This window comes from Manduca sexta, chromosome 26 (genome assembly GCF_014839805.1).
Source record: "Manduca sexta isolate Smith_Timp_Sample1 chromosome 26, JHU_Msex_v1.0, whole genome shotgun sequence".
NCBI classification, from domain to species: Eukaryota; Metazoa; Arthropoda; class Insecta; order Lepidoptera; family Sphingidae; genus Manduca; species Manduca sexta.
In genome coordinates, this window is record NC_051140.1 from 13985156 (window position 1) to 14013009 (window position 27854).

Below are 27854 nucleotides of genomic sequence, written 5' to 3' on the forward strand. Positions count from 1 at the left end.
AGATTACCGACGAAGGTTACCACTAGCTCATGGTGTATAAAATAATAAACTGAAGGATTTATTCACAACATTTGGAGTACCATTCACCTTAGTATCGGACAATGGTCGACAGTTTGTATCAATAAATTTGAGTCATTCCTGAAGAATACGGGAGTCATACATAAAACGTCAGCACCTTACCATCCAGCTACGAACGGACAGGCAGAGATTCGTTACAGACGATTAAAAGGCACTGCATGCTGCCCGTTTTGGGCCTGGTACAATACATGAGCAGCTACGAGACATGGGAACATTTGCTAAGGACCCCTAGCGTCAGCAGTGGCAAGAGCCCATACGAGCTAATGTTCGGTAGAGAAGTACGCACCGCTCTACATGTCAAATTCAGAGGGAAGGTAGCGAGAAAAAAGCAACTATAGTGGAGGGTTTGTGCTGAACCATCCCTCAAAAACTTGTTCTAAGTAGGGGGCACGTTGTTCATGAAAACTGAAGCGGTAAAGAAAAATCTACATTCACGCAAAAATAAAAAATATTTCAAACTATATCGGAATACTGCGTAATTTAGTTTTCTAAAGCTACGCACTGGAGTTTCACATTAAAATAATAATATTAAACTTGTATACTGCTCAACACGGTCCCTCTGAACTAATAAAAGGGATGAAACCTTTTGCACACCACGCGGATAATGCGGGTTCGTAGAGTTCGCATACCTTCGAAATAATATAGGACTCATAACAAGTATTCAAATCTCATAATGTTTTGCTTCAGCGTTTAAGGAAGGGATTTACAATTTTAGAAACATTTATAAAAACATAGTCAATTATATTATGTAGTATTACACGCTATTTTTGTTTATATTTAAATAGTACGTATACATAAAGCTAAGATAAGAAAAGACTCTGTTACTTGTGGTAACTACACAAACAACGACTAACACACGTTAATAAATCTGCCAAAGTGGAGTTACGATTCAAATATGGTGGTTTATGTAAAACCGATGTCTCTGTAATAACAAAACTAGAGTTGATTCTTGCTAAAAACACAAAATGCAACAGTAGCAGTCACAGGAGAGCATTATAAAGCGCGTTCCATTTGATATATTATTTTTAAACGCCATGCGAAAACCGCTCGTAATTCTCTATGATTTATATATTTCGCACTCGTACTTGAATATAGTCAGCGGAGGCGCGTTGTTGAACACAAATCGATATTTTGGGTAGTAAAACGTGGCTACTCATATTGCACATTATATAGTATATGATGACTCGGTTTATTATTATATTCATTCATAAACATAATAATCATATCATAAAATCCATCGACCAGGGCTTTCCCGCCGTATTTGATTTTAATATAAGTATCTCTAGAAAACCTTATTATTTTTTACAAAATAAACAAACTAAAACGTCACGCCTTTATCTCCAAAGGGATAAGCAAAGACCAACCAGGATACCTACTTTCGCTTGTGTGTTTCCAAATTCCAGGCTGTTATTGAGCAGAAAACACTAATACCTCTATATCCCACTTAAGTTTCGCACCGGGACATCAGAGTGGTGTCGCACCGTGAATGTAACACAATACCGTTGAACAAATTCCAGATTTTCTTATGATCAAAAAATATCTTTATCTTTAGGATAAAAAAAACATATTAAGCCTCTTTTGCATTTATACAAGTAGGAACGGCTAATAGTATCGTTGGTATTGTTTGACCCAATTCCAAATGTTCAATTTAATCTATTTGGATGAGAAATGCATAATTTAATGAGCGCTTTGTTGAATGTTTGACACTGGAATTACAAAACCAATTCTAATCGTTTATGTGTATTTAATTAAAATGGATTTTAAAGCGTTTTATGAATGAAATTATACACAAAAAAGTTTACAAATAGGATAAAAATAAATATGTAAAATTGTTACGACATTGTTTTCCGCTTGAACTCGAGTTTATTACTGGAAATACTAATTCGATTTTGAAAACACTTTCACTAATCGGAATCTACATTATGCAAACTATTTTTTATCAATGAATCGGTAAAGGACCTTAACGAGGAAGAAGCCTCAACCAAAATATCATTTAAATAATTTTGAATGTTACTCTAATGATAAAACTTACTTCAAACTTTGGCAAAAATGTACTCTGCTTTTAATAAATGAAGCAGAATGTTGTCCTAACAAGGAATTTAAGTGTACTTTATCACCGTAGCTATTAATTTAATTGCATATTAACAAAAACTTACCTTCTTATTTATTTTATGGGTCTCAACTTTGTCTAAATATTAACTAAAACATTCAACAAATTTATATAAATTCATAGTTTTGCAATGGGTACTTGCACTTTTATGTATTTTTATTTTAAACACAGAACTGAACGGTCTAATAATTTAATTTGCTTGTCACGTAATTTCCATGCTATTAAAACGTTACAAATTTTTAAAAGTAATAGAGCGCTCGTCTTTACATTATAAAATCTGATCGTAGTTTCATACAGCCCAAGCACTGTTTTTATTTCTCATGCAATTTCCTACTGCACACTGCACAATAATTGTGAAGATATTAAATGCCTTGCGTACGAAAACCGCAGTCAAGGTTCTTTCGCTTTTTTATGTTAACTGTCGTTCCGAGTATCTATTTTACCATTTTCATGACGCTATAATTAGACTCCACATTAAAGAAATAAGAAAGATATTCTATTCTAAATAAAATTGAAAATTCTAAATAACGTTTGTTCATGACAATGTTTTAAAATACTACAAAGGATATTTATGTTGATTAATAAGCTGTAACAAATATATTAATAACATTAATTAATAAATAGTAAAACCAGAGTGCCAGCTTTTGTTTGCTTATAGACAACTAGCTTTTCCTCTCGGCTTCGCTCGCGTGGAGTTTTCCGGGATAAAAATCCCGCTTAAAAAATATCCAATTTAATTACATTGTTATAGTAAATTATTGCTTTTACTATTCTTAGCTTTTACACAGAACTTTTAACTGTATTAAATATCCATATTACAAGAAAAATAAAATGCAATGTAGTGAAAGCTGCTGCAGTCTTTAATTGCATACGACTGATCTTGGTATTGGACTTATATTGAGCCACTATGATAAATATTCGACATTTGTTATGATGGGTAAACAACTAAATAAATAACATACGGTATATCTATATTTAATATTATAAACAGGAAAAGTTCGTTTGTTTGTTGGAGCTAATCTCTGGAACTACTGAACCGATTTTGAGAATTCTTTTACTAATAGGAAGCTACATTTAATCCTGAGTGCTTATATATATTATAATTCCGGGAAAGTATTTATACCAGAAAACCTTTCGACGCGGGCAAAAGCTAGTATTATATTCGAGGACTAAACAATAAATCGATCTATCTCTATAAATGACAAAAATATTGTGCAACAAATGCAGAGTAGGTACATTAGATGATCAATATATTGACGTGATCAAAAGAACATTCACATTTAGGTAACAAAAACTACACCATTAGTTTAATTTATTTATATTAATCTAAATTACGTTTACAAAGAAAACATCAAAAACAACACAGTTTTTTATTGTTTCCCGAGAATTTAGTACGTAGGTAGTTTCCACGAAGTTTAATAGAGATATTTTATAATTATTATTTGGATGTATGTGTATGCCTACTACACATATATATTTATTTATAAAATACCCACAGTACAATTAGCAAAGTACATTGCAACCGACATTGCATAAACGCTGAAAGCGCAGCGGAATGATGTTAGTTGATCGCTTTAAATTTATTATACGAAAACAGCCCGTATTTAAAACGAACGGACTTACTACTCTGAACAAAACAATGTTCACATGCGATTATAACAATGATACACTCGACGTAAATTGAAAATCAGTATAAATCGAGAAACATTTGTTTTGTTAACAATAAAGTCAAAGAGGATAATTTTAAATCGTAAAATAATTTTTTAAACAATGTACTACTTTTGCTCAGTATAGATTTGTTTGTAGTAATGACCCAACTATAAAGTATTTCACGGCCAAAATATAAAAAAAGTGTGTTATTCATAGATTGCCCTTCCTAGTAGTTGCCACAATTTATATAACCTCGTTCTAAGAAATATAGCATCAAACATTTAGAGCCAACAGTATTGGTGGCAAAACTACATATTAATAAAATATACGATATCAAAACATTTATATAACTTCGGAGTTTGAACCTTCATCACTTCAGGGCGAAGTTATATAAATATATTACTAATATAGAAACTAATCCATTATAATGTTTTAAGCTACAACTGCTTTTTAACAAGATGTTTATAGTTACTAATATTATTATTATTGCATTTAATATTAAAATTTGAATCTTATTAATATTGTGATAAGTAAATAAACTACTGAATGGAAATGTATGAAATTTGTCCAACAGGTAGATTAAAACCTGGATTAAAATATATGTAGGATGTTTTTTGTCAAAACGCTGTAGAACTTTACTCCTGGAAAAGACTTACACGGGCAGACCCGTGAGCAAAGATTTGTTGTATATACGTAATGCTTACCTACAACCCTCATGTAAGCGCTCTTGTAAACGGTGTGGAAGAAGGGCGCGTCGGCGGACACCTCGCAGCGGTAGCGGCCGCTGAGGCCTCGCGTCGCGCCGCGCAACACCACCTGCTGCGCTCCGGAACGAGAAACCTGTAAATTGGATATTTAGAAACAGTCCTTGTGAGGCTATATCCTCCAAATATACATTGGTATGTTTCCCTTTACATTATTGGTACCTTATTAAATTGTGAAGGATGTAGTCAATACTTTTATTTTGTGCTACGTCGGAAAATGAGAAATGATCGTTCAAAAGTTTTGATAATTGCAATAAGACGATTTTTGGCACTTTACTACCTAAAGTTCTTGAACTTTATTGGATAACCATGAGAGGAACACTTGTGTAAATTTTCTGGAAGATGTTTATTTTACATTCAAATATTAGGACAAAAAATATTCTACCAAAGTACTGTTTTTACTGTTAATTAATTATCAAATTTCTTATTCACTAAAAGTAGCTTTTAAGTTAGGAAGCCTTTATCCTGATTTTACAGCCGATATGCAAATATATTTCTTCATTAAAAGTTTCAGAATGTTACAGATATAAAAATTAAAAAAATTTAAAGCTTTTGTATTATCACTCATACAGAATACATTTTAAATAACCAGTGACTTGTTACTCACTGATTGAAAAGCAGCACTAAAATTAACGAATATTGCTGTCTTTTTTTATTCTTGACAACTAGCTGTTGCAATACCACAACAGGCACGCGTTTAACCAAACAATAACAAAATATACATAATGTAAACATGGGTACACACATAAAAATACCAAGCCATAGAAGTTTATATTATTATGAAATTAAATTGCATCCTCAAAAAGTGCGCAATTAAATCATAACAATGGCTTATTAGTATTCTTGTGTGATTCCCCGATATGTCATGCTCAGACGTCCTGTGCTGCGCTTATTATGCTCAACTTTTTCATGCAACTATTCCGCGTTGTAGAGTTAAGAACTAACATGAAGCTGGAGGACTTTTTTTACAAATAGTTAATTAAATTATTGTCATCTATTTTTAGTTTAGACATGACAACGTACTAAGATAATAATAACTTTAAACACTGATTTGAAATCAGAATATAAATGGGTAACAAAATGTATTTTAAATCAACGCTGTACGATTTATAAAACAAAAAACACAAACGTGATACTATTTGGTGGTAAAACTAATAAAATACCCATATTCTTTGAATCGAGTTGTACATAGCCCTATGTAAACTGGTTCTCTTCAATAAATATTGTCAGTAGAATGCGGACACCTTCATAATCTCTGAGAGTTAACAAAAGTTTACAAATGCTACTTTAATTCTAGATATCGAGCGTTTTTCTAATGTCGTTGCGGAAACCTGTGTGAATATTTTGCAAGGTTCGAGGATAAATCTATTATGTTTATGTGTAATATTTAACTATAAGAAACAATAGGTTCTATATTATATAGATCACGAGATACATGAGACAACACATCAACGTAAAAGCATAAAGACATAAATAGCAGGGCAAATTAAGCCATATTTACATTTAATCAGAAAGTACGTTTTTTATGAAATAATAAGTCAGCGGGTACATGTTTTTGAAGGCATAAGATTAAGTATACATGGTGTGGAAAAGCGTTACTTTATACTTGTCGCCAGTTGAATATATCACATCGTTCAACCGTAACCGAAGCAAAGTATGTTCTGATGCGTAATTTATACGTGAGCTATCAAGTAATGCCATTAGTAAGACCGTGTGCACTTTACCGTACCCAGCTGGTAGCGAGTCAAATTGAGCTAAAAGCACCGATCCATCTTATGGAAAGTCGGTCCACTTTGAGAAACCGCCGAACTAAATCATGCCCGTCTCGCGTTCCAGACGGCTGACCCGATTTTCAAGGAACATGCTGCGTCACTTTCAATGGCGGTCGTACAACTAACAACTGCGCATCGCAAGGCCTGCAAGCGCTCATATCCGATGGCGCGGAACCCCAGGAATTCTTAACATTCCGAAAGAAATTTTAATGTATTATTTTGACACAGTGTTATAGCCGAGAGATGGCAGCGTGCCAACAGCTAAAGGTTTAACGTGGCTCTGCGAGATTCTTAAGTGATTTTTTCACGAAGCTAGTTTAACGAACTAGCAAGATGTCGCGCAGCCTTTGACCCATATATAATAACTGTTATGACGTTGTTTATAGTTTCGCCGTAAGTAAGCCATTTGCGTACTTTTCTCTTTTATTTTCACATTTTTACTTCTTCAGCGAGTTAATGACTGAGGTAGAAGCAGTTTTCTTAAAGTCTTTACTTGTTTTATTGTACTTTAAGTGTACGCCTTAATGTCAAGTTATTTGCGCTTGAGTAAGCATTTATGTTACGGGACAAAATTTATCGAAATTATTAGTTATTTTAAGTGTTAAAACAGAAAAATTAAATGATTTCAGTATAAATACTTACGTCAACGCTGATTCCTGTCTGAGAAAAAACTCTGGTGTTTGGCAGCTCCTTAGGCACGAATCGAAAGAACTCTTGAGCGCCATGATACCATTTGACAGTGTAGAGAGCCTCCCCCGTGTCCAGAGCCCAGCGGCAGCCGAGGGTGGCACTCGAGCCCACCCCTACTGCCTCCGGAACGCTCAGCTGAATGTCGCGCAAGCCTAGCACACCTGTGTTACAAATACCAGCAAATGAAAACATAATTTCCCCGTATGGTTTTAAGTAGACCGTTATTTTTATAATGATGTTAAGCTAGTCGCCATTGAGACGTTCATTGCCTCATATAACATTCTACAATAATATTAAGGTATAAGCAATATATAAGCGGCGATAGTCTAGTTGGGTGTGGAACGGTCTGCCAAGACGAATGTCCGCAGGTTCAAATCCCGAGGGCACACACCTCCGACTTTTCTAAAAAATCACGTGTGTATTCTTTGTGAATTTATCGTTCGCTTTAACGGTGAAGGAAAACATCGTGAGGAAACCTGCACATCCGAGAAGTTCTCTATAGGAATTTCGAAGGTGTGTGAAGTCTACCAATCCGCACTAGGCCAGCGTGGTGGACTAAGGCCTAATCCCTCTCAGTAGTAGAGGAGGCCCGTGCTCAGCAGTGGGCAAGTATATAATACAGGGCGATATTATTATATTATTATTATTATAAGCAATATAATTATATAATATGCATTGTATTATTTCTAAATAACTTAAAATATAGTTATTGATGTTTAAATAATCATTATTTGAGCTAATTAATGGACTCTTAAGTCTCATCGAAGTGGTAGTAGTAGTAAGAAGTGCCGAATTCGAATATTTCATGTAATAAATTCAATAGTCAAAACGATTAAATTATTATAATTTAACAATACACAAATATACATTAAAACTGGCACATCGTCCAACATTTTTATTAATAGCACATTTAAATAAGTATTCAGTTTTATATTTCCGTCGCATATAATTTTTTTTTTCCAAATAAACACTAAGTAACATAGGTATTGCTCTAAAACAAATACCAAAATGCTTCATCAATGTGTTGTAAGACTAAGTGCACTTACGTGACTCCTATTTCACGCTTTCAACATCATTAATTGCGCAACGCGTTTATTTGTAAAATGTTCAGAAGGCTTTTATTTTACGTTCGTATTTCTCATAAATAAATTTGCGGTCGATTCGCTAAGAGTTTGCCGAACAGAGTAGACGAGTCGGACGTAAGTAATCAAATCTTGGCCTTCAGCTATACTAAAGGTGGTCGGAATACATAAATCAAGTGAACTGTACGTGATCGAATTCAAGATCAAGCCAATACAAAATTCCTGTCGACATGAACTCATTACGATGTAACCAAATTCAATTTACGGTTCCAGCCACATCATAATATTTCATTTCGGCGCGAGTTTAATATTTATGCGAAATGAATTTCATTTCATACCCTCTGTTTAAACAAGAATAAATGTATATTTTAGATGTTCGGTTCATCATATGGTTTTATTGTAAATAAAAATTCATTTTCGATTTGGTTTTGATGTACCAACATAAAGTTTAGCATTTCATGTCACGTCTATAATAACTAATGCAATTTTATGTATTTTTTGCCGTAAAGAATAATTATTAATGATTTACACAATAATTAAATATTGTTGAGCAATATTAATTTATTATAAACAGTCTGCCTAAAACAATAAAACACATAAGATAACTTTGCAGACATCGCAAAATAGATTTGTCGATCAGAATTTTTGTATCAAAAAGCCACTGTCGTAATCTGGGTAGTTCATTCCTAAATACATTCTTTTAGTCGGCCATAAATGTCAAGATCGGACATAATATCGCCTGTCCCTATTAACAATGTCGGATATGACATTTTACGGATTTTGGTTTTATTGCACTAATTACCCTAAAAAAGTATTTTCTTTTAGTAGATTTAAGAAAAAGTTAAATTTTCTTCATAGTTTCTGATATAGCCACGTTAACAAAGTCGTATAAGGCACGGCTGTCGATTAACAATGCTTGATGTGTAACTACTGACATTTTTAGCGGGGTGCGAGGGAAGGAGGCGCGCACGGTTGTGCCAGTACGCACTATGTTTCAGGGGCGTATACACACCACGTGTTAGTTTTGTGTTAATTCGTATTATTTAGAGTTTTTGAATTTAATGTCAACCAAAATGATAAGCAGCTCAGCCCGTTGGATAAACCTTGCGACTAAACAATTTGAAGAGCTTTTTAGAGCCAGTCAGAAGGATGTTGAAGAAAATATTATCATCTAAACTAGATGAACAAGAAAAAACCGGTAAATTATTTATTAGAGATATTAATAAACTTGCCTTAGCCAATAAATAGATAAAAATATTGTGATTTCGCAATAATATTATAGCATATTAATTAGTAAATGAAATATATTTAACTTTCCAATCAAAATTGTATGTTGTACCATATATGACATTTTTCACTGGCATTTGTAATACAAATTATGTCAGTAGTACCACATCCGACTTTTTTGTTAGTTTAAATATTTTTCCAATTTGTGGGACGTTGCACTTCCCACATTGTTAATCGCCATTTATAATATAAATAATGACGGTAGTACGATATACGACTTTCTTGTTAGTTGGTAGATATATTTTATGTGTCGGTTGTGGGACTAAAAAAAATATTTGTTAATATTGCTATGATGAAATACAATTGTGGGGTTCTTTTTTGCCTGCACTGCTTTTTTTCTTGGGTACTGTTAATATTAAATTATTTTTACGCTGGTGCGCTACTAACAAATTTTACAAAAAGAGGTATATTACTTATTGCTTCTAGTCTTAATTATTGCTTTTTTTTCAGCTAATCTTAAATTCCCGGTGCCAATTAGTAATTCAGTTGCAGGAAATGCTTGGAGATGTAATTAGTGAGAATTACATCTTTGATCACGAGAGTAATAAGTCTATTACAACTACATCTACTAATTTTGTAACGCTATCTGATAATCTTCCATGTGAACATGATATTTTAGATAAAACTCCTATGCCATCGCCACATTTACATCAAACCTGCAATGACATTTTCTGCGTAACGTTCACTGAAAATAAATATACTCGCAAATCTTGACTAGCCATGATTTATATGGAAACCTATCTACACCTTCTAGTTATAGAAGGTGTAGATAGGTTAGATGGAAGAGAAGGTGTAGATGGATGTTAATCCATTATAAGTGTTGATACACCGACTCCCACTAAAAGTGTTCAAACTCGTCAGTCTAGTTTAAAAATGATAAAAATAAGAAAAGACTACAGCATACAGAGAATTCGATATTAATGAGAAAAAGACTTTAAAGAGTCAAGGAAAGGGCTTTACTAATTATCGAGGAAAAAAGTGCAGGGAAAGAAGTTGAAAGAAGCATGTAATGTAAAATGTCCTTAGTGTAACTACTGAACATAATAAGACAATATCTCTTGTCTCAGGATAGCGAGCGCAGTAGAATACTAAACAATGATTTGTAATTTAAGGTTTTGGATGGTATTTTTACTAGTAATGGGCGATCGTATCGCTTACCAGGCGAACGGCAAGCTCGTCACGTCATTCAAGAACATAAAAAAATTTTCCACGAATTTTTATAAAAGACAGCGAATCAATGTTTTTAATCATTTTTGGAAAACCAGTGACCGTTAACAGCAATGGCAATTCGTCACTCAATACTCAGAAAAAATACGAAACAAAATACATTCCGCTATTTACTTCCCAAAGATAACGAAAAGCTTCACATGGTGGAGTAAAGTAATTATATTTCGGTCTGATAACCACTGGGCAGAACAGAAATTGTATAGTTTCTTACCTTCTAGCTGCGAAAGAATTTGGGGTGACAATTATCCATAGATTTTTGGAGAAGGGTCATACTCAGAACAAGAGAGACAGTGTTCATTCTTCTATGGAGAATGCTAACACTCGAAAGCTCATTTATGTACCAGAAGAATGGTATTATCTCGTTCGTTGGGCTAAAGTTGAAGGTGAACCTTAAACAGTAAATAAGATGACAACTTCCGGTATATTTAATTTTAAGTCTTTGTTAGCTAATAAAAGTTATGATTTTGAAAACGTTGTGTTTATTTTCTGATAGTTTATTTTGCAAGCTATTTGTTTAGAGAGTAAGATAGTTTTTTATTTCTATTACACAAGAATGAATATAAATAATTTAGAAAAACCATATTTTTTTAGAATAAATATTAAAAATATAATAATGTACCACTATCAAGAGCGATTCTTCAATGTGAGACATGAAATGTGACTATTAAGTGCCATTGATAATATACTTCGATTGTAAAATTATAAGATATATAAATATATTATTGATCTAGTTTTCTGACCAAATTGTGATTATACAATATTTGTGATTTTAATAAGGTTAATTCAGTTTAACATTCATGACTTTTATTATGTATATTTTAAGCTTATAGAAGTAAGGCAGTTCTTATTTGTGTTCTTTTAAAGTATTTTTTAATAGTAGTCATATTTGGAACAATTATAAACAAAATCATAATAAAATTTTCTTGTAATAAAAAATGAAATTTAAATACGACATATATTTTGTCTGGGTTATACAATTAACACTGATGTATGTGGCAGTTACAACAGATAATTAATAAGTTTGTCCGAGTAACTTTGTAGGTTATGACAGATCCGACAAATTACAATGAGTCCTGACCCGTTATGAAAGTCATTTGTGAATTTTCACATATTTAGAAAAGAGAAAATAATATTAAATTGCCATGTACATAAGCTCTTAAACGTATATTAATGTATTATAAATTTTTATAAACCTAGTACGTATACTTAAAAAAATATAAGCAATTTAAAGTTTGACGCGCTCTCCTGTAAAGTTGCTAAAATGCAGATCCGACTCTGTTAATAGGGACAGGCGATATAGTAAAAGTTCCGCTGAGTAACATGTCGTAGATGGCACAGTGCGGCATTACAAGGGTGTATCGGACCCGGCCGACTCTATGTATAATAAATGAATGGTCTTGCGTGTTCCAAGCCAATAATTTCAGCCATCTCCCATCGAGTCGAGAGAGATTGGCACTTTAGAGAATTTTCGAGAAATGCCCGATCTTCGCAGGATTCCGATAATCAGCTTTACTTAAGGGATTGGATTCGAAAACTCAATTGTATCCGGAGTGATTTTAATAATTCATCACTTTTGTACAGTTATTCTATGTTTGGAGATGAGGGATTTGATTGAAAATTTGCGAACTTATTTTGTATCGGAGTTCCTTTCCATGATTTTTATGGAGTTAACAAAAAGATATCAGAACAATATCCGTGATTCTATTTGTGTACTACTAACCTAATACCTACTAATAACCATTACAAACTATGACCATAAACTGACAAATACATAACTACTGGTAAAGTCTACTCACTTCCACCTAGCCACAGTATCACTGCGGCGAGTCGTGATCCCATTTTACAAGCGTAGGGAAACAGGGCGCGGTCACACATCAAGTCGCCAGCGCCGGTGCTCGCTGGGACGCCGGCGCGCCACTCGCCTGCATGTCCAACCCACTACTTGCGAACCACATATCGAAATCGAAAGATTTACATTTGACGCACACCTCTTATAGTCCAATTCCTGGTCTGTAACAAGGAAAACAAGTCGTTATTTTAATATCATATTTTTTATATAACCCTATTTTAATATAAATTAAAATCAAGAATATATCAATTGGCAATTTTCTTTTCAAACATTAAATAGATTTTTAATTTACAATATGATCAATAAGATAAACAAATGTGTTGGAAATTTTCTGTTTATTATGATATCTCAACTCTCAAGAAACATAACCACGGACGGTATCTACAGCATTTACTCACTTCTTGGACTGCAATAAGTTCATTTAACATTGTCAAAACTACAACAGTATGCGACTACAAATCAAACGAAATCGTGAAATGTTTCGAAATCGCGATGCTCTGCACTCGGAACATTTGATCAAATGCTATTAGTGTTTTGTGTTTCTAAGAAAATCGAACAATGCTCTGTTCGAGAGTAATAAAACAGGGCGAGAGCAAAGATCTTTTCATTAAACGTATCGTAGACATCGGTGATTTATCGCCTCACGAGACACACCATTCACTGCCACTGCGTGCGTTTTGTTGTCTAGAGATCGATTGGATCCGAATAAAATACATTCGGCAATTGAATAGCGCGTCGGCGCAATGTTTCAGCGACGGCGACATTTTTTCAGGCATGTACAGAACTAATGGCTCCACGCGTTGCCCTCCGACTTTCAATAAATGGTTGGCCCGTCGTTCGTCGTCCGCTCCCGTCAGGGTGCGAGACGCGTAGCGCGGACCGTCTCCCTCGCCGGAACGCTCTCGAGCTAATCTATCGAGCCCAACATCCCCCTTGCACCCACCTTGACAATAACAAAGCGATATCACCACACCGTTTACACCCCTCGCTATACGAAAATAGCTTAATTTTAAGTCGTTCATATAGATATCGTACGCTACTATAGAGCCAATAAATACCTAAAAGAAAAAAGGTTAACAACTATAAGTGCCGTGTAGAGTACTAAAAGCAATCGATTTTACGGTTTAATCGAGTCGAAATTATAAACGGCCGGTACCCGATACTCGCGTCTATAGTTTCATAGTTTAGGGGCTGTGTGAGATGCCAGTAAGTACCCTAGCGAATGACTGAGGTAAAGGCCGAGCTTGTTTGGCAAACTGTCTAATTAATTGCCAAGTTAGCAGCGCAATACTGCGTATATTTTACGAGTTCTTAATGTTTGAATGACGTGCGAAGGCAGCAGTTAATAACTGGGTACTCGCTGCAAACACTTTGTATTTACTTAAGCGTGTAATGTGTAGGAACTTCAAAGTCCTTTATTCCGTAAGTGGTAGATGTAGGTGTTCTTCCATTAACCCAGTTTCAAACAAGAATTTAGATTCTACGCATGATATATGATGGAGAATGTAACGTTATTTTGTACATATATTCCTTCAAAGTGTTATCCACTAAGATTTAATATTTGCTACTTGTGTTTTAAATCTCTGCATTCTGACGTGGCCTGACGAATGTTGCCGCTTAACTTAATTAAAACCTAGAGCTTACCACCCAGCAAGACAGGTGTTTAGTCATACTAGGTACACAAAAACGTGCGAATATGTGCTTTATAAATTGAATTTGTAACTATGCATATTGGGATAAACTTTAAAGAAGAGAAAAGATTTGATGATACGTATAAAGTTCAATTATAAAATTCTAATATCAACAAGCCTCGCATTTACGATAACATCATCGCGTATTATTAATTCCGTATTCAGCTCTAAGTAAAATGTGTATTGATTTTAGAAGACCTTTTGGATTTTTTTTGGATTCTTTAGGTAGATACGATTTCGAGTGAGAATATGTTTGACAATCTATATAAGGGAATGCATAATAAATTGTATTCATATTACAACTTTTTGTACATTTGTTACATAAATACTTGGTTACTTATAATAATATATTCATTTTTTAAATTTCGCTACCAATCCAATAATACAATTTACAATCTGCATAGAGGCTAATGTAACTTAATTTGGCAATTATTGTTGTTGAAATTTTTTACGAGTTATTGTGCATTTACCACAAACACTTAAAAATTACTGTCTCACGTTGGTCGACATAACATTATAGTATTTTGTTTTATACTATAGTTTAGCGCAATGTTGACTTACCGTTATAAAATTTATAAAATACTTTTTTGTAACTGACCTGGATCGCTTACTGCGGCTAATGTAAATTTAAATTAAACAAACTCCACTATTCATCACTACGTTGAGCATCAAGTGTTACATAAAATGATAAATAATTATAATTAATTAAAGTTTTATGTTTCAGAATTAAAGTTCTTGCTTTAGCTGTTGCAACTTAAGGGTGTGTATACATCTCGCGAATACCCCAGTTCAAAAAGAATGTGAATAGCGCACATATTAAACCGTGTAGGTATAGACGCAAATTATTATGCAATAAAAAAATCTACCAACCACTTTAATGCAAAGTAACAAAACCTCTCATTCTGGATTTAGTTCGTGCGCATAAAATTTTATATTGATTGGCCTTTGGCCAGTCTATACGCGGTACCAAGAAGTAATCGTAATCGTGGGGTTCCTGTACCCTGCATTGACTGTATGTCACATATGAACTACGCTTGTATTATCGTTCCCTAACATCTATTGGTTATTTCAATAAAAGATTTCAATCTTAATTTTCGCTCTGATACTGAGAATAGACAAATTAAATTAAATAATTTAGTAAACATAAAAAAAAAATAGTCCTCATTGGTATATTTTCGCGATAGATCGAAAAAGTGTATTGTGATCGTTTATTAAAAAACGGGGGTAATGAACTTTGCAACGGGAGGTATTATAGGAAAGAATTAAACTGCATACGCATGTAGTTGCGATGAAGCGCTTGAAATACGCACGCGCACATTTCAAGCGCTTCGTCTATGCGAAAAATGCCTGCCTTAGTGAGTTCTGAGGAGTGTTGCTCCAGCAATTATAGTAAAGGTAAGTACAGATTAGAGTATTTGCTAGGGCATTACAATGGCATTACCTTGTTATAGGTCTTACGATTGGTAAAATACGGGCAAAAGTTCATTTTCAAAGAGCATTTTCATATAATGTACTATTCCTTGGATTGCTTAACGCTGCGTTTACGCTATGGTCAAAGCAAGCCAGCAGTAACCTGTAACATTTTTTATATTTTGCATACTTCACTCCGCGTCGCCCGCGCTACTTCCTTTGCTCGATAAAATATTAATACCAATACGTTCGTTGGATTTTATAATTAGGTTGTAGTGAAATATTGAAAGTCATGTTTAAGGAGCGGCTCGATAAAATAAAAAAGGCTAATGCGCGATACTGTGTTACAAAAAAATTGTTTGCGTATACACTGCATTTACTACACTTAGACGTCGATAAGCCGAAATGGAAATTTATTTAGCACATATAACGCATTTGTTATATGTGCTAGATAAATTGTTGCGGTGTGCGGCAAAAGACATTAAAAAACGATTATGAATTGAAAAATTCACAAGCGATAATATTTCGCAAAATTTCATCCTATATGCACAATTCTTAAATAATATAACAGGCCGTTTCTTCACACATCGCCGGCTCTTTCAGTGGATAAGTTTATTTTATTACGAGTTTACGCGACTTTGGCGTATCTTGACTTTCATGACACGTTTCCTGCCTAACTTTCCAAAATGTTAGATTTGTTCCCACAAGCATAATCGACGCGCTTGTCAACTAAATGAAAATGTTACTCAATAAAAAAAGGATTGGAACAGGTCCATATTCATTTTTTCGGATGACATACACGATTCACAGAAATTCATCTACATAATTGAATTTTTTTACCGACTTTAAAAAAAGATGAGGTTTTCAATTGGACATGTACTTTTTTTTATTGTTTGTTACCTCAGAACTATGATTAGATTTGGAAAATTCTTCTTTTATTTTGCGAAATTTAAATTGCAAATTTTGCTTTAGTTTGGTTGTTTAATTATGTTTTACGTTGGGTTTGGTGGAGTATATTTGTTACCTAATTACATATATAGCATAACACTTTGTGTTAAATTATTTTGTTGGTACTGAAAACAATATGCAAATATTAATTTATTCCAGTACAAAAGAAATCCAATGAAATTACTGAATGAAGTTTAACATCCAATCCAGGATGGAATGCATATTCAGTGCATATTGCTTTGTCGTATTTTATCGCAATGTTATGCTTAACGTGGCTATCACACGACCTAGCTGCGAAATTCGTAGTTCAGACATAGTAAAAAAGGTACGAACAAAAAGTGGCTTAACCATATCACAAAGCTGGTATAGTTATGAGGATAAACGAAACATACAATTAGGCTGTTCATATTAATGAACTAATCACGCGTATTTTTTATATAAAACTCTTTTACTTTGTCCTATTTTGATAATAATAATTTTATGCAAAAACACGTTTATTAATCTGATAAAAGTTGTTTGCATGACGTTACATTTTTAATAAGTCATCTACCGTATGCGACTCGTATGGGACCAATGCGAGTCAAAATTATTAATTATATACTCAAGAGTAATACAATTCATTATAAACATGAAGTAATGAGGTTAAAAAGCTATAGCAACGTTACGTTTACTAGGCATTTATTATCAAAGTCGATTGTTCTCAGAGCATACTTATTTCGCAGTTCGAAGAAAGTTTATACGATGCGATCTACTCGCGTACGAGCTTTCTGACCAAACTATTATGTTTAAAGAAACCAGGTCAGTATTTTTATTTTATTTAAATAGAACCACTTGAGCACGTTTTTAATTTAGATGCGTAGACTAACTGAGATATGCACGCGCTCAGAAAAAGTTTAAATTGTATGTTACTCTAGAATGTTGAGTTGTTCCCCTGGCCCCTCGAGCCCCACTCCAGCCATATGGCCGTGTTTAAAATGTTAAGCAGTTTTTCGCTCTTTATCATAAAAGGATGAAATGGATTTTTTTTGTTATTTAATTACGATATAGTGCCACTGGTGCTATTAAAGCTTGGTAGAAATTGAGAGATTATTAAGAAAGGTATGGGATACTGGAAAGTTTAAATTATGAAAATTAAAATCTCCCTTCACAACATATGTTCAGTAGCTTAAGGCTGCTATTATATACGATCTATCTATTATCTGATTATATATCAGATATATCTATAGGTAGGAAAATAGAATGCGCTTGAAGGAAAATAGAACGCAATGATAAACGTGTACTGACGGACTAAGCATTCATAGACGTGATATGTGAGCAACCTAATATAAGGTATTTGTAAAATAATATTGCATCGTTATTTCCCACATTAAGATCAAAGTTAAATAGAAAGAGACCATGTTGATAAAAGAAATTTATGAGTTTCCTCTCAAACTATGAACAAAGCCCTTTTGAATATGAAATGGGGTTCAACTTTACGTGCAAGGAAGTGGCGATAGGTAACGTTAAGACACCGCGGTGCAGGCAGTTTGTGGCTGATGGTTCCGGTATTGGTGCGGATGTTGTTTAGCATCGGGGGTCACCACTGCAGGGGAAACGGGTGATAGGTGTTCCTCTAGTAAGGGGGAAGGTTTCCCAGCTAGTGCTGTGCCCGCTGATGGTTCATGCCCGGAAATTCAACAAAATGTATGTATTGCGCCGTCTCGCAAATTGTTCAAAACTAAAGTACAGGATCAATTAACAGTTGTGCGGTTCAACGAATTTTCTTGTAAAATACCTATTCTATTACATAGAGCTAAAATTTGTTATTTGTTTCAACGCGCTAATCTTTAGAACAACTCTGTGATTGTAAAAAATCATTGTTAGATTATAGACGACATTCCATACCAATAACGAACAGGGGACCGAACGAGTCAGTCTAGTCCAAAACAATGTATGATGTCAAATATTAATTTTGCATTTATTCACTAATTCAATCTAATCAGAGAAAATCTTTCTATTAGCAGATTCCAACATAACTATATAATACAATGCTATCCATATTACTCGTACATTTTCTTGTTATTTATATAGCTTTTCCGCATCGGAAATAGTAGTTTCGATACTTCAGTGAAAAGACTTGTAACTAACTCGTATGGTAATATTAAATTTAATATATTAACGAACACCATTGCGGGCAAACATGATTTACTTAACTAATAGTGTTAAAATTAAAGAACTATTCAATATTAAATATAATAAATACATAAACATAATAACGAAATCTCACTTGATTGATCTCCCGCACGATGATATCGAGATTCTCGTAAAGTTTAGACATAACCTGAAATACGCACTACATCGCATATATCAAATGATTGCCTCATCTTATTGATATATGATTGTAGGGGAGCGCGCTGAGCTCACGACAATACATTCTAACATGGCTCATTAAATTGAAAATGCTTGTTCGACACTTTATGTGTCTTCAACAATACAATATTCCGATGTAACGAACACAATTTTGGTTATAGAGGTATCTATTTATGACACGGGTTAAATATTTGATGGCAGCATCGCATGATCTTTATATAAGTACTTACTCTCTAAGTAAACATATTTTATGTTTAATAAATATTGTTACAACAAAAAGGGCAAAAACAATGGGCAAAATTATTTGCATAAATTACGATAAAATCAGTAAATGGTAGAGCCCTATTAAAGATTTTATATGCAACATGAACGACTCGCCTTAACATTCTCAAAACTACGACGAGTGATAGATTGATGTCGAGTATTGTGGATTTGTTATATCTCAATTCCCAGTGTGCTGACAACAACCTCCGCTTTTTAATCTCTAGTCTTTTCCGGCTCGTGCATGATTTTTCTAGAACTCTACGTGTTAATAATTGCTGAATGTCACTTAATACGTTATTTACCAGCTCACTTGCTGGCCCATGCCTATCATAAATCATAAATATAAGAACATGAACCTACTCGCATGTAAAAACCATAATTTACTTACCCTACAAACATGGAGTCCCCTATAAAATTACGTATACCTAAAAAAATATTGACAATAAATAAGGGCTTTGTATCGAGACGTGTTATTTATAAAAAACAAACATACCCCCAGCTTGTCTAGTTATCTTTGTGAACAAATAAACTAGATAGATATCGGTGAAATTATTCGTATGGACATTTCGTGGCGTAATCACGAGACTTGTTTATTCGGTAAAAATCTCTATTCGAGAGACATGACAATGCGAAAATATCAGTGAGTTATAATAAGAATTTAAGAAACTCGGCCAGGCCAGAGGGGAATAATTTTATTCTGTTGAAAAGAGTTGCGCAAATTATTCATACGGGTTTATAAAATAAGATGTTTAGGAATCTTAGTAATTATGTATTAATAGTTGTGAAAATGATATTTTGTTTCAAAAATGCTATCGTTTGTAAAAAAAAAGAGTAGAAACAAATTTGCATCACAAGGAGATACTTATTCAATATCAAGTCAACGATAGTTATACTTCTACTACGTAGTTCCTATCAGAAAAATGTAAATACCTATTACAATAAATAATCGACCGTTAACACTTATTGTCTCGGTATGTATCTGCCAAATACGAATTCTACCAGCCGATCATCCGTAAGTGAATAACAAGCGTCCCAACTTCCTGTATTAGTGGGATAATGAAATATGACAGTGAAGCGAAATACCGCGTCGGATACAATAATGTACCAAATGCGCCTCGTTAGATCTGCCTGTACGGATGCAAGCATCTAATTCGATATTTGGGAATGTCACCTGTATAATTTATGTCCCACGGTTTGACTATATTCTATATTATTGTAAAGCGAAAATTAATGTTAGTTTTTTGTTTATTTGAAAGTGGTTTGTTGAAATTACTAATCTAATTCCCAAAATACTTTTACTAATAGACGCTACCTATTATCCATGAGCTCTAAATTGGAATGAATTTTAACTTAGGTGAACTTATTACCTAATAATGTAACTGTAGAACTAACCGTCACTGCCAAGGAATAAGTGCATAATTGATAATTTTCTAGCTCATTTTATTGTAATTAACTTATTTGTTATGATTCTAATGGCTTCCATGAAACTTTGCGAAACTTATAAATAATGAATTCTATACAAAATAATACAAAAGACTAGCTTTCGCTTGCAGCTCCACTCGCGTTTACACTGATTTCTGCGATACAAAAATAGCCTTGTAAGATTCAAAAGTAACTTTGCTTCTTATTAGTGTAAGAATTTTCAAAAACTTTTAAGTAGTTTTGAGTTACATACAAGATTTGAACCGCTTTGGGGATGAATTTCCATAAAACCTTTCTTAGTGCTCATTTTCATAATTTAAGGATCCTTTGTACAACATTTTATGCATCTACACCCAGCTGTTTAGGCTGTGGGTTGATCGGTCTCTCAGCTTCTCAGATTCTTCTTTTATACTTATAATATCTATACAAATAGATGTTATAAGCTGCATAAATTCAGATTTTTTGCATACTGCTGTATTTGTCGACCTAAATTAAGTTATAAAAATGTTAAAACTATTTTACATATTTTAACGCGGTTTTTTATATTATTATTTTCTCAAGACGTTTCGAAGACTTTGCAGCTTTTATGGTCACAGGGAGGACTGAGGTGTTGGTTGTCCGAAAAGTCAAAGTTACAATATATATAAAAAAAACACGATGAAATCCGTAAGATAGTTTTATTTCTATGTCTAACATTCTCGTAAATCTAAGAAATCAATCTAAAAATGTCTGAATTATTTAACATGTTGTCAAACAAAAGTCTTAAGACAAAACAAGAGAAAAGACTAAAATTGCCCTTTGTAAAAAACGTACCTACATGTATTATATAACATCAAACAGTTTTCGTTAACATTCATTGCAAAACATAATCCTTTTCGAAATACACCAAACCAATACCAGAACGACAGGTATAAGCCAAATGTCAGCGGCAACACATATAAATGCGAGTTTACGGGACTTTATTTAGGCTCGAAACATTCTTTGTGCTCTAGGCTTCAAAAAAGAAACTGGTACAGATAACGCAAAAACAAGCCGTATTATTTATTACATATCATTTTATACGAATTATTTATGTAGATATTTTACTGGAAATCTTCGCGAAGTATTGTGATGTATGTATGGTCCAGCGGCGAAGAGTTCACATAATCCGATTCCTGCCGGTTTTCCTTTATGTAGGATTTCTGTTAGAATCTAATTATCATCAGAACGATTTGTAGACCGCTTTATGTATATTAGTACCTATATTTTGTGTCGGGTTCCCTGTCGGATATTGTCACCTTTCGCCATTAGTATGGTCTTCATCGATACTCATAATATTTTTCGACTCTTTTACCTATAAAGCGGCCATAGCCTAGTTGCTTGTGGAACGGACTACCGAGACGAATGTCCGCAGGTTCAAAACCAAAGGGCACACACCTCTGACATTTCTAAAATTATGTGTGTATTCTTTGTGTATTATCGCTTGTTTTAACGGTGAAGGAAAACATCGTGACAAAATCTGTACACCCGAGAAGTTCTCTATAAGAATTTCGAAGGTGTCTGAAGTCTACCAATCCGCACTAGGCCAGCGTGGTGGACTAAGGCCTAATCCCTCTCAGTAATAGAAGAGGCCCGTGCCCAACAGTGGGACAGTATATTAGACAGGGCTGATATTATTATTATTTGTTATTACCTATATAGCTATAAAACCATATTTTATTAAGAATGCACATCATTTCAAAAAGACGAAGCCCCTTGAAGAAGTATTAGGGCCCCTGATTACACATAAAATAAAAATAATGCTTTTTATGTTAGAAGAAAAGCGCGAACTTTATGAAAATGTGTCCGCCTAATACTAATATTATTATTGAAATAACAGAGCTGTGCGATTAGTTCACGAAAAATCTAGAATATATGTTATCGAAGATACCCGTTTACTCAGTTACAGGCGTAAAGTGATATTAGATCCCCACTGCAAGTAATACAAAGAAATAAACACGAGACCAAAATGGGATAATTGATGTTGTTTTCGTGCTAAGCAGTTATTACCATTATGTGAATAAATGTGGGTTTATCTCGGTTTTCTGAAGGAAAGATCGTACTCGGGTCTTTGTCTATACTTGTCAACACGTTGTTGCACTGAACCCGGCAGCGATGTTTCCATGTTTCCATTCCATTCCATTCTCTACATTTTCCTTATTCCGTTAATGTTATTTCATATCTGTGATATTCCACGAGATCCTAAATAATATCGATTACTAACATCGTTTCTTAATTAATATAAGTATAGGCAAATATTTTGTAGATAGATTCAATTATTTAAAAGATTAATATTAGCGCATTCCTCGTTTTGGTAACTTAATTAAAAAATACTTTTCATAGAATTTTAATAAACTTATTTGCTCCAATTTTGTTTGAGCAAACGTCAGTGTACTAAGTTTATTGAAATATTATTTTATGGAAATTTTATACAAATAACATTTCTTTTATAATAAAGACAGATTAAACGTCAATCGTGATTAGATTATCGTATTGCTCAGATTGTTTCCTAAATTAATCTTATCACTTACTCAACGCACAGCTTAAACTGCTGAGGCATGGAGCGTCGTCGAGGTCTCTCTTGATGGGAGAGAGATTATCTCATCTAGTAAAGGTCCTAGCGCGCGATTGTCTATATTTGCGGGGTGGTCTTTTTACGAAAGAAGAGTACTAGGAGAAGTAGGAGACGCCGCAAGAAATAATATTTGAAGTAACGCCTTTTCATTCATTCTCATTCATTTCAGTCTCCGCTTTTTTATTAAGGGCGTTAAAAGAATATCACGACCGTATTCCGGTACTTATAGTAAAAAAGACTACTGGTGACCATCGGAACGTGGCGGATGTTTCAACCATATCGGTTAATTTTCAGCCATATCTGTTATGCCATTTTAGTATTTTATTCTCTCTCTAGTACTATGCGACGAGTTAGACCGTATATTGAGTTAGCCTCATGTTGCCGTTTATCAATGGGCTTCCGAGCCCAAGAACTGGAGACAGGCCGCTAAGCGGAACCAAATACGGACTCTTGTGGTTGGTTGCCGTCCATAACCCTAAATCCTCACTGATACCCCGATAAGGGCCATCACGGGATTTTGGTTGGTATAAAGGTGTAAAATATGTACGTGGCCAGGCGGCTTTCATTGGTTCTTAAAGCTGGCCACTGAATTGCCCTTGAGGTTGGATCGTAGTGGTTATTGCACGTTCCACGCGCAAACGATAAAATGCTCTACATGCGGAAATATGCACACGCCTAACTTATATAACAAAGGTGTCCAATAAAAGAATATAAAAGAAAATTCATCCTCTAATGGTGTTAAATCCTTTAAAGGACACTGTCACTGCTTTCATAATTTGATCATAAGAATATGGAGCTTGAGACTAAGAAATAATTAGCATCTCAAAAAGCTCTTTTATATTTATTACAAAAACACTGGGAGGTCTCTTGATCGTCCATTATATCATTTATGTTGGAATTTCCGAGAAAAATAAACTTAATTACGTATTGTTGTTTCTCCTTTTTCATTACTTACTATATTCAAATGAGAACATCATTGATTCTTCATAAAAAGAATTTGTTATGAACATTTTTATTTTAAATATAAGAAAATTTAGAGTAAATTTGGTTCACACTATTCCGTGATTTTAATAAAAGTTGATGAAAATACATATTATGTACTTTTTATTTATTCTCATGCGTTGAAATTATTATTTCAATGAAAAAAAATATCAAAGTTATTATTTTACTCACTGATATTTATACTAGAAAGCATCAACATCTCTGTATTCCCTAAGGGGTAGGCATAGATGATACCTAGATTACAATCTATCTCACCAACATAATATTTTGTAGTACGACAAAGATTGCGATTCTGTATTTATAATAAATATATTATCAAAATATGCATAACCTCTAAACTATACAAATTTTATAATATATTTTTCGTTATGTCATGTCTCCACATAATTTAAATTTGGGGGTTATTTTACACTAAAAGCAATTACAATGAATGAATATTATGCGGGCTGTGTTTAAGTTTGCTTTGAATTATGCACAAAGTAATTGGTATAATCGGAGTAGGAAAGCGAAGCACGTCATCGCCTCGCCATTGCCAAAAATATTTGATTTAACATTGTAATATATCGCGTTACTTTTCCGGTGTTGGGTATAAAATTTATTAGAAATTTACAACTTAATATGTAGCTTAACAAGCTGAGAATTAGTTATCTAATACCTTAGTACTAAGCAACTAGGTTCATAATTAATAGATACGGAAAATTTTGTGTCTGTGGATTATTTTTGTTGGATTGAAGCTAGTCAATTTTTTATAAGGAATCTAATGAACAGTTTCGTTAAGTAGTCAAATCTAAACGCCGGTCAAAATAATTGTTACTTCTTTTTAAGGGTTAGTTATAGTCTACAAACCACACAACTCTGTATGGAACTACTCCCCACAAACCTTGAGCTAGAATTCTTTGTCCGCAAGAGTAAGCTACATTATTTTACTCGAACCTAAAGTTAACATTTCAAATTAATGGCTCTACATTAATATTTAATTTTAAAAGTAATTATTTTCTAGTTGTCACTTTGACAAAGTCAATGAGCAAACTAATATTAAAAATCAATTTAGAAAGGCCGCCTCAAAATTGAAAGCCCTTGTTTTCATAAAGATATACAAACAGCTGCGGTCATGATGAGTCGGCCGAATAAAAATGTAAAAATATTTCTTCACCATAAAAAAACATATTAGGTAAACGAAACGAAAACGTTAAGAAATCATTCTTCCTGAAAGTTTTTTGCTTGTTTGTTACTGGGCCGGTTTCGCAACTCAATCATTTTGTAATTTCATTTCAGTGAAATGTCAGATGAAGCAATTAGTATAATTATTAATAAGATTTAAAATGTTTCTCTGCGGATTTGATTTTGCTATGGAAAGTTTTGTTTATAATTTGACACACCGCTCCAAGCGGTTCAATTAGATTTAGGTTAGTCGGACGTTACGACATAGTTTATAGCATATATGACGGACTAACAAGTAGATATAATAAGATATGAATTAGGTTTGACACTATGAAATAGAGTTTTTCTGGTAGAGACACTTTGAAAAAATCACTGTTCATACACGCAACAGTTGTTACTCACGCACGTTTTATGTGGAAAAATTGTACCATCCGGTGGAAAACGCATTTTGTGATGTAGACAAAACCGCCTTGTAGACTACTACAAGGTGGTTCTACCGATTTAAATCTTGTTACCACTTTAGTTCCTTATAGTGCCAGTATAGCTGTTATTTCGAATGACAGTGACGTTTTGATTGATCCATATTGTGTTAGACTGTAGCTAGCGTGGGCTTTAGTCGACGTGAATAAAAAAGATATTTTATTCTTGAAATAACACTACTTTATTCAGAATCAACATCTAAGAAATGTTGAATCTTTTATATACGATACGTTTCGCAGATTTAGTCACTAGATAAAATATTTTGTATACCAAAGTCCGTTTGAGTATCATATCTTTGTTTATACCTGCTGCCAATCACCAGTACGTAATATGCATGCACTGAAACTTTAAAGTATATTAAAATGAAACTATTTTTTCGGATTTTATTGCGTTTCATTTTATTATATTCTCCCGAGGTTTTTTGAAGACTTTACAGTCTTCATGGTCGGAACGAGTGGGGGGGAGGTGACTGGAAAATACCGCGATAAAATCTTGAAAAATAGTGTTATTTCAATGTCTAAGATTCGCGTAAACATAAGAAATCATTATATTGACATGCGTTACGATTCGTGGTTCTATTTGGTTTTGCAATTTTTAAAGACGTCTCTTATAGATGTACTCTTAACTTACTAGTGTCATTATAGAGTTGTGTTCAACAAAACTGGAGTATTAAGCTTATCGTCAAATTTTGCAAGCGAAAGCACTTAAATAAACGTCTTCTGAAATGAAATATAATGTTCAATGACGATGAAATCAATAATCAAATTAGACAATAGAGTAGTAAAAAGAAAGAGCTAACTTTTTCAATAAAAAATATGTTGTAGATAAGTATAACTTACCTCTAACCCGCGGTTATATTTAATTTGTAAATCCCTGGTGTTCTTGAGAAATTCGTGTTGTGATATCTAAAGAACTTCTTATAATAACATTCATTTTTGCGTGTAAATGTTTGAGACGGCAGATACCACGTGAGTTCAGAATTCCAATTATAAAGCCCCGAGTATTTCACAACGCTCAAAGGAAGGCATGTTTGCTGAATAACATATTTGCAACTGTTGTATAGGTGGTACCACGGTGGTCGAAAGATGAGATGGCGCCAGAGAGTCGACTCGTTTGCGCCGCAAACAGGCGACCTCGTGGCCGGTGCCGTCATCCCGTATCACATTAATGGCATGCAACGTTAATGTCAATTAAGGGAGTCTTTCATTATCTCCGCTGCGATTATATAAAAGGTACCGTTTAATTATCTTATTTTAATATTTTTTATGAAAAATTATTGTTTAAGTTATAATGTTATTTATACATAATATTTCTTTGTAGCGCGTAGACGAATCGGTAACTACACACAAAAATAAAATGTTGTATAAAAACTATAATAATTAACCACATATTAAATTAATCACAGATATTAAATTCAGTGCCATACAACTTACCATAATTAATATTAGTATCCGGCTACTCCCTTATTTCCAATGCTTTGACAAACACACAGTGTCGATAACACTCAAAACATTTATACTCAGCGATCGGTTCCGTATGCACTAGTCAGAAGTCACTGCTACGCCGAAAATCGCGTTACGGCCGCGTACCGCGTAGCATATCGCCTGTGCGGCTACGCGCGTAACCACGGACCGACCGGCGCGAGCTCCCGACAGTAACTGAGTTACTGAGTAGCGTACACTGCACCGCTCGACCTGGCGTCCGGATGCAATAACGCTACGATGTGCTCCCAGATTCTTTTATTACACGTTTTGAAGCTACATATTTTATAATGTAGTCACTATATATACCTACGAGTAATTAACATATCAGTTCTGCTGTCCGCTAGTTATTTAGAGAAGTCCAAACTCTGGATACGACCAAGAAACTGCGCCGAAAATACAAAATAATGCTCATTGATAATTATCGATGATATCCTGGACATTTAGATATTTAATTACGATGAATAGACACTCTCTCGCCTTTGGAGTCGTTTAAAAATAGGGCTGATAGAAAACGGTATAGCTAGTGGATCGCAGAGTTTCA

General features: G+C 33.9%; 1 protein-coding gene across 1 annotated transcript; it reads right to left on the bottom strand.

Moving 5' to 3' along the window:
- Positions 1 to 3810: 3810 nt before the first annotated feature.
- Positions 3811 to 27522, bottom strand: LOC119190708. The gene is made up of 5 exons (XM_037443140.1): positions 27263 to 27522; positions 12457 to 12670; positions 7017 to 7225; positions 4543 to 4678; positions 3811 to 3815 (listed from the first exon to the last, which is right to left on the bottom strand). Exons 2-5 carry the CDS (start codon positions 12533 to 12535, stop codon positions 3811 to 3813), a joined length of 429 nt encoding a protein of 142 aa, XP_037299037.1. The 5' UTR covers positions 12536 to 12670; positions 27263 to 27522.
- Positions 27523 to 27854: the final 332 nt, after the last annotated feature.

What these genes read in the sequence shown, in the direction of transcription:
- LOC119190708 (XM_037443140.1), bottom strand. Translation starts at nt 12,535, where the DNA reads ATGTGTGACCGCGCCCTGTTTCCCTACGCTTGTAAAATGGGATCACGA. An exon ending in GATACTGTGGCTAGGTGGAA is followed by an intron (nt 7,226 to 12,456) that starts GTGAGTAGACTT and finishes TTTGTAACACAG; the next exon opens with GTGTGCTAGGCTTGCGCGAC. An exon ending in AGACAGGAATCAGCGTTGAC is followed by an intron (nt 4,679 to 7,016) that starts GTAAGTATTTAT and finishes TCCAATTTACAG; the next exon opens with GTTTCTCGTTCCGGAGCGCA.